The sequence below is a fragment of the Trematomus bernacchii genome, unplaced genomic scaffold (assembly GCF_902827165.1).
Source record: "Trematomus bernacchii unplaced genomic scaffold, fTreBer1.1, whole genome shotgun sequence".
Lineage (NCBI taxonomy): Eukaryota > Metazoa > Chordata > Actinopteri > Perciformes > Nototheniidae > Trematomus > Trematomus bernacchii.
In genome coordinates, this window is record NW_022987643.1 from 252,069 (window position 1) to 260,457 (window position 8,389).

General features: G+C 46.2%; 1 protein-coding gene across 1 annotated transcript; it reads left to right on the forward strand.

Annotated features, from left to right (window-relative positions):
• Nucleotides 1–1,202: 1,202 nt before the first annotated feature.
• LOC117485210 lies at nt 1,203–5,629 on the forward strand. The gene is made up of 2 exons (XM_034133752.1): nt 1,203–2,658; nt 5,223–5,629. The coding sequence occupies exons 1-2, from the start codon at nt 1,203–1,205 to the stop codon at nt 5,306–5,308; spliced, it is 1,542 nt and encodes a 513-aa protein (XP_033989643.1). The 3' UTR covers nt 5,309–5,629.
• The last annotated feature ends 2,760 nt before the right edge of the window (nt 5,630–8,389 follow it).

Genomic DNA, 8,389 nt, shown 5'->3' on the forward strand with positions numbered 1-8,389 from the left:
CAATTCCAAAATTGTGGAAGTCAGCGTATGTCCTGCCACTACTAAAAGGTGGGGAGGCCACTTTATTAAATAATTATAGGCCCATCTCTAAATTATCAGTTCTGGCTAAGGTTCTTGAACGCCTAGTGAGTGAACAGGTAAAGGTGTTTATATGTACAAATGACATCTTGTCTAAACATCAGTCAGGTTTCAGAAAGCAACATAGCACCATCACTGCCACAATGAAAGTGGTGAATGATGTGGCGAGTATTTTAGATAATAAGCAGAGTTGTGCAGCTCTATTTATTGACCTTTCCAAAGCGTTTGATACCGTCGATCATCGCATCTTAAAGCAGAGGCTACTCAGTATTGGCATATCCAGTCATGCAGTGGGGTGGTTTGTGAACTATCTCTCTGAAAGGTCCCAATGTGTTCATTTTGATGGGCTTCTGAGTGGTTAAACATTACTAATGGTGTTCCTCAAGGTTCTGTTTTAGGTCCACTTTTATTCTCCATCTACATCAATAGTTTAGGTGAAAATGTCAATGGAGCAACCTTACATTTTTATGCAGACGATACCGTTATGTACTGTGCAGGTCCCTCCATTAAGGAGGCTGTTGTTGAATTGCAAGCTGTTTTTAACATTATTCAGACTCAGCTCTCTGAACTAAAGCTTCTTTTAAATGTTGTGTAAGGGACTGAGAGGCAGAGTAGTGGGAGGCACCTACATTCCCAATAGGTGGCTCCACCCGCTGCCAATTAGCAGTATTGGGACCAGGTGTGGAGACCTCACACCTGGTGCTAATCACTCCCTCAAGGGAGACAAAGCAGACAGAGTTGCTCAGTTGTGTGTGGCACATGGAGGGAGCAGGAGGCTCCCAGCGTGAGGAAACATTTTTGTAAGCTGGTAAGTCGGTTAGCGGCCCGGCTACGTTAGCCTTTGTTTAGTTAAAGGTATTTTTGAGTTTGTTAGCAATAACGCCTCTTTTTGGATTTGAACACTGCCTCTGTCGTGATTGCTGCACTACCACTTTTCTCTTTATCTGCCCTGTCCTGTTACACTGGTGGAGAATGCGGGCATAAAGACTCTATTGGTGGTGTTGCAGTCAGAACAATTTTTTTTTTTACGTTTTCAAGATGGAGGATGTACGTGGAGTTGGTGCGTATTTCTACTGAGCAGCAGACTCTGCAACGGCAGATGATACAGGAGCAGCAGAAACAGAATGCACTTCTCCACATGGAGGTCCAAAAATGCCTCTCCTGTCCAGAGGGAAGCAACCATGCAGCCTAACCCAGGTCGATTCATCCCCAAAATGACAGAGAGTGATGAGATAGAGGCCTACTTAACGGCCTTTGAGTGCACAGCTGAAAGAGAGGGCTGGCCAAGGGACTCCTGGGCTGATCTGGTTGGACCGTTCCTCCTGGGCCCGGCACAGCAAGCTTACTTCGACCTCCCTCCGGACCAAGCAAAGGATTACGTCGTCTTGAAGAAGGAAATCCTGGCGAGGTATGGCTACAGCTTAGCAGCAAGAGCCCAGCGGTTCCATGAATGGAAATACAAGCCAGAGTTGTCAGCCAGGGCCCAGATGTATGACCTAGGCCGGGTAACCAGAGCCTGGCTGACATGCAACCCCGAAAAGTTAAGTGTTTTAGAGAGGATAATGATGGACAAATATATTCGGTCTCTGCCCTATGAGATCAAGAAAATGACAAGCCAGCAGAATCCAGCCGGTCTGGATGAGTTGGTTAACGTAGTGGAGAGCCACGTGGTCACAGCGGACCTGCTTAAGTCCACACGACCAGACACCGAGTGGGGCCGGAAAGTCAGTGGGGAAGCATCACGGACTAGACGGGCACGAGAACCGCGATGGGAACCAGAAGAGGTAAGGCGACGACAGTCCTACCTGCCAGAGGGCCAACCGCGTTGCTACCAGTGTGGGGAGACAGGCCATATTGCCCGGGACTGCCCAGGGAAGGATGAGCTAATGCCGACCGCCAACTCATCTGGTGCAAGGCCCTGCCACCTTCTTGACTCTTGCTGGGTACAGGAAAGCTCCCTGGCTCAAATGATACCAGTCAAAGTAAATGGAAAAGATGCAGAGGCGCTAGTGGACTCAGGAAGTGTGGTAACCCTCATTCAACCCCACCTCCTCGACCATTTGCCATCTGAAGAGACTGTGCCCGTCTCCTGTGTCCATGGGGACACTAAATTATACCCCACTTGCCTCATCCACCTTACCACAGTTAAAGGCAGCTGTGAGATGAAAGTGGGGGTGGTTCCTTCCCTACCAGTCCCAGTCTTGGTGGGGCGAGACTGCCCACTATACAAGCGCCTGCGGCACCAGAAGGAGGTGAGTCCCAAAAAGCACAAGCGTGCCAAAGGAAAACGAGAGAGAGGACAAACTGCCACCCAGGGTACTTCTCCTCAGCAGTTCCCCAACGTTGTGTGTGCTGTGCCGGAGGAGCAGAGAGGCAACCAATCTTCCAGTGCAGACGAGGCAAATGATAACCCTTTTGTTGCTTTCCCTGGAGACCTAAGCACAGGTCATGAGGAGGGGGAAGTCTCATTGCTTCCAAGTTTGAAGGGCCAGTTCGGGACCGCCCAGATGGAAGACCCCAATCTGTTGCATGCACGCAGCAATGTTACGGAAATAGAGGGAAAACCAGTTCCAGGAGTGGGTGAGCTTACATGTCCTCATTTCCTAATAAAAAATAATCTGTTATACTATGCCAAAGAGGTTGAAGGTCAGCGAAGAGACTTGTTGGTTGTCCCAAAACAATATGTGTCCACAGTGTTGCATCTGGCTCACAGCCATGTCCTAGGGGCCCACCTAGGGGTTGAGAAGACAAGGCAGCGGATTGGGAGCCGGTTCCACTGGCCAGGGGTGGTAAGGGCTATAGAGGATTATTGTCGCACCTGTGTTGAATGTCAAAAGATGAGTCCCAAGCCACACTTTTAAAAGTCCCCTAATACCTCTACCGATAATCGATGTACCGTTTTCTCGCATTGCCATGGACTTAGTGGGGCCGCTGGTGAAGTCTGCCAGGGGACATCAGTATATTCTTGTGATCCTTGACTATGCAACCAGGTACCCGGAGGCCATTCCCTTGAGGAACATGACAACGAGAGTGATTGCACGGGAGCTGCTTCACCTGTTCAGTCGAGTTGGGATTCCTAAAGAGATGCTAACAGACCAAGGCACTCCCTTCATGTCCAAGATAATGAAGGATCTCTGCAGGCTCTTCAAGGTAAAGCAGCTTCGTACATCTGTCTACCATCCGCAGACAGACGGATTGGTAGAACGCTTTAACAAGACGTTGAAATCCATGTTAAAGAAGGTTGTTGACAAGGATGGTCGTAACTGGGACCAGCTTCTGCCCTATGTCCTGTTTTCAATCAGGGAAGTTCCACAGGCTTCAACCGGTTTCTCCCCCTTCGAGCTGCTGTATGGCCGACAGCCCAGAGGACTTCTCGACATCGCGAAGGAAGCCTGGGAGGAGCAACCAAGCCCCCATCGGAGCCTGATTGAGCATGTAGAGACGATGCAGACGCATATGAAAGATGTTTGGCCCATGGTCAGAGAGCACATGGCTCAAGCCCAAGAAGCCCAGAGGAAAGTGTATAACAGAGGTGCCCAACCACGTGAGTTCCTGCCCGGGGATAAAGTGCTTCTCCTGGTCCCCACCACAGAACACAGATTCCTGGCATCGTGGCAAGGTACCTATGAAGTGACAGAGAAGGTGGGACCAGTCAACTACAAGGTACGCCAACCTGGCCGTCGCAAACCATCCCAAATATACCATGTTAACCTGTTAAAGAAATGGTATACCCGAGAGGCACTGCTGTGTTCTTGTTCCCTGTTTGTGTCCCCTTCTCCAGACCATGAGGTGGCCGAAGTTGAATACGGTCCAGGGCTATCCAAAGCTCAGTTACAGCAAACCAAGGAACTGGTTCAGCAGAGTTTGGATGTGTTCTCACTACGACCTGGACGCACAACGATGGTGGAACATCAAATCCACACAGAGCCTGGCCAAAAGGTAAAGATGCGACCCTACCGGGTGCCGGAGGCAAGACGGGCGGCCATTGAGCAAGAAGTGCAGAAAATGCTGGCTATGGGGGTGATTGAAGAATCTCACAGTGAGTGGACCAGCCCTGTCGTTCTGGTTCCTAAGCCAGACAAAACCAACAGGTTTTGTAATGATTTCAGAAAATTGAATGAAATCTCCAAGTTTGATGCGTATCCTATGCCCAGGATAGATGAGCTAATTGATCGGCTTGGGGAAGCCAGGTATATCAGCACTCTGGACTTGACGAAAGGGTATTGGCAGGTCCCACTTGAAGCTGCCTCAAGAGAGAAGACGGCCTTCGCCACCCCCACAGGGCTGTACCAGTACACTGTGCTTCCCTTCGGGCTTCATGGAGCACCAGCCACGTTCCAGAGACTGATGGACAAGGTTCTGAGGCCACATCGTGAGTATGCAGCTGCCTATTTGGATGACGTTGTTATCCACAGTGACTCATGGGATAGCCATCTCATAAGGCTTGCAGCAGTGCTGGAATCTCTCCGCAGGGCGGGCTTGACAGCTAATCCAAGAAAATGCAAGCTTGGACTAGAGGAAGCCGAATACCTGGGCTTCACCATTGGGCGGGGCAACGTTAGACCACAAGAAAGGAAGGTTCAGGCGATCCAGGACTGGCCACGGCCGTCAACAAAGAAACAGGTGAAAACATTCTTGGGTCTGACGTCCTATTATTGCCGTTTCATCCCAAACTTCTCCACAGTAGCCTCTCCCCTTACAGACCTGACCAGAGACTCACAGCCGCTAATGGTCAAGTGGACAGGAGAGGCTGAACACGCCTTTGAGGAACTTAAGAGGGCTCTCTGCGCACGGCCGGTGTTGGTGACCCCAGACTTCAGCCGGGGGATGATTGTGCAGACGGATGCGTCAGAGGTGGGCATAGGAGCAGTACTATCCCAGGAGGTTCACGGTGAGGAACACCCCGTCATGTACATCAGCCGGAAGCTGAACACAAGGGAACAAGTGTATGCTACTGTGGAGAAAGAAGGCCTAGCAATAAAATGGGTGCTTGAGCGCCTCCGGTATTACCTCTTGGGACGTCACTTCACTCTGGTAACTGATCATGCCCCACTGATCTGGATGGCAAATAAAAAAGACACAAACGCTAAAGTAGGAAGGTGGTTTGTCTCACTACAGGAGTTTAACTTCTCTATCATCCACAGAGCCGGAGCCAAGCATGGGAATGCAGATGCCCTGTCCCGTAGAGATGCCCTGTGGACCATGGTCACCTCTCCTAGGCCAGAACTGAAGGGGGGGGTGTGTAAGGGACTGAGAGGCAGAGTAGTGGGAGGCACCTACATTCCCAATAGGTGGCTCCACCCGCTGCCAATTAGCAGTATTGGGACCAGGTGTGGAGACCTCACACCTGGTGCTAATCACTCCCTCAAGGGAGACAAAGCAGACAGAGTTGCTCAGTTGTGTGTGGCACATGGAGGGAGCAGGAGGCTCCCAGCGTGAGGAAACATTTTTGTAAGCTGGTAAGTCGGTTAGCGGCCCGGCTACGTTAGCCTTTGTTTAGTTAAAGGTATTTTTGAGTTTGTTAGCAATAAAGCCTCTTTTTGGATTTGAACACTGCCTCTGTCGTGATTGCTGCACTACCACTTTTCTCTTTATCTGCCCTGTCCTGTTACAGTTGATAAAACCAAGGTAATGCTCTTTTCAAAAGCTAAAAAGACACCAGAGCCTGTTTTAGATATTGTAACTACGCAAGGAATAAAACTTGAAGTGGTTAGCTGTTACAAATACCTTGGTATCTGGCTTGATGACCGTCTCACTTTTAAAAGTCATGTCAATAACCTGCTTAAAAAACGGAGGGTTAGGCTAGGTTTCTTCTACAGGAACAAGTCCTGTTTCTCGCTCGAGGCCAGGAAAAGGCTAGTTACTGTGACCTTTTTACCTGTGCTGGACTGGTGATTTGATTTATATGAATGCACCTGCCAATTGCCTGGTCAAGTTAGATGCCGCGTATCACAGTGCACTGAGATTTGTGACAAACTGTAAAGCATTAACCCATCACTGTACCCTGTATGCAAGGGCTGGTTTGCCTTCGCTAACTGTACGGAGGCTCAGTCACTGGTACATTTTTATATACAAAGCCATGTTAGGGAAACTTCCATCCTACATCTGCTCCCTGATCTCACGGTGAATTGTAAGTGGCTACTGCCTGAGATCGCATGCTGTGGTTTTATTAAATGTGCCAACTGCTAGAACTGTCTTAGGGAAGATAGCATTTAGATGCGCAGCTCCACTGTCTATTACTACTGGAATAGTCTGCAATTGAAATGGAAACTGAGCAATCTGGTGCCACTAAATGTTTTTAAAGCTCGGTTGGATGCTACTCAATCGGAAGCTGTTGGTACCTGTTCATGTGGATAGTTATGTAAATTGTAATCCCAGTATGATGTCCTTTTTGTTGTTCTGTTTATGTTTTTATGTTTCATGTGGAACCTACTTGAGCAGGTCTCCCTTGAAAAAGAGATCAATGATCTCAATGGGATACACCTGGATAAATAAAGGTTTGAAATTAAATGAAATGAAAACTTGACATGGATCTTAAATATATAAGCAATTAAACAACATCTTACATTTCTTTTCACACAATACGTCTCCTTGCAGTATCAACACTAATTCGGCTGACTTTTATATTTGATCCAATTGGTAGATAGGCTGTATTTACGCCATAACGGTGCACAGCTGATAGAAAGGGACACCTACTGGTTAAAGCACGTTATTGCATTTTATAATTGTATTAGATATTAATAGGAGGATGTGCAAAACAGACAAACTAATAAGGCTTTATTTAACCTGTTAAGCCCTGAGCCTGTTTTTTAGGTGTCAGGCTCGAAAATGACATTCCCAGAACAAATGACCATATCTTCCCTTCTAAAAGGGTTAAATTAATAATCTTTTTTCTCAAAGTAATGATAAACCTGTGAGTTGGATGTAGAAAAGTCAGAATCAATATAGATGTTTTTTATTTTAAAGAAAATTCAGATTTTACATAGTAAAAAACTGTAAATTATAGTGTCCGTCCAAAAATTCTTTTTTACTTATAGTGAAAACCACCCTTGGATGATGGTAAGGTAGACTAAAAGCTTTAGGAATCCAAAGTACAACATATAATAAGTACCCTGTATCAAGATTGATGCAAAACAAGTGACATTTGACCTTTTTAGAGAGATTTAGCAAAAAGAAACCACTTCTGGGGTAATTTGGGTGGATTTTCCATATCTCTGGCCTCCCTTGCTCAATTTTGATGGTTGACACCTCTTTCTGACCGTTAGAGCCAATAGAATCGAAGGGGGAGTCCCCCACACACACTCATTGTGAAAAGAAAAGGTGGGGGCTTCGCGCATGCAGTTTTGCATCAGAGTGAAACTATCTCTAGCTTTGACATCTGGAAACGGAAAAGCAGTTTTAATGCTTATGGATTATCATAAATCATTTCAAAGGGACACAGACACATTGGATTAACCTATGGATTAACTTCAGCAGCGTTTTTATCGTTTTAATGCCATTGAAGACCACTTTGGAGAGACTACAGAGCCAAGGTAAAAATGTTATCATTTTTAGCTACCTAGCGTCACCTGTTTTGATGTCCGTTTTTGCTTATAACGTCGCAAATTCGTATAATTCAGTGATAATGTGGGTACCCATCGATTCTGTGTCACCTCACGATGTGAAACGATGTAATGGATGTAGAGAAGAGATAAATAATAAGGTTTTGTGAGTGATTTTCGGTGCAGTAAGGTGTTAGCATCTTTCGCTCGTTGCTAATTCAGAGGCTCAGTGAAAAAAGCTTTGGGGGTATAGAAGATGAATATGGAGGGATGAAACCATGGGCGTAGGAAGCATCCTGAATGTGGGGGGGACATTTTTAACGGGGGGTGTGGGGGCGGGAAAAAAAATAGATTTCCTGTATTCTGGTGCATTTTAACAGGTGGTTTGATACTTTTATGTGGCTGTACTAGCATGAGGAAAATGATGGGTACATTTTGTAATTTCAGTAGTAAAGAAAGGAAACATATTTGATTATTAATTCAGAGCTGTCTTTGAATTAATAAAAAGCAGTTTAAATGCCCATTTTTTGTACATTTATATACAACAATAAATATTTGTGAGTGCATTGAGAGATATTGTTGTGGAGAGTCATTTATATATAAATCGCAAAATACATTTGTGAATCCTTCTGTGAGCATTTATTAATATTGAGACTGATCTGACTCCATACGGATGTTAAGTTCACCTAGGAATGGTATCATTGACTTAAATGTTCAAATAAATGTTGCTCTTCTGTCTATATTGGTCATATGATGCCCCTTGACTGAAA

Coding starts and splice junctions, on each gene's coding strand:
- LOC117485210 (XM_034133752.1), top strand. CDS start 1,203: ATGCACTTCTCCACATGGAGGTCCAAAAATGCCTCTCCTGTCCAGAGG. Junction 2,659..5,222: donor AAAACCAGTTCCAGGAGTGG/GTGAGCTTACAT, acceptor TATCATCCACAG/AGCCGGAGCCAAGCATGGGA.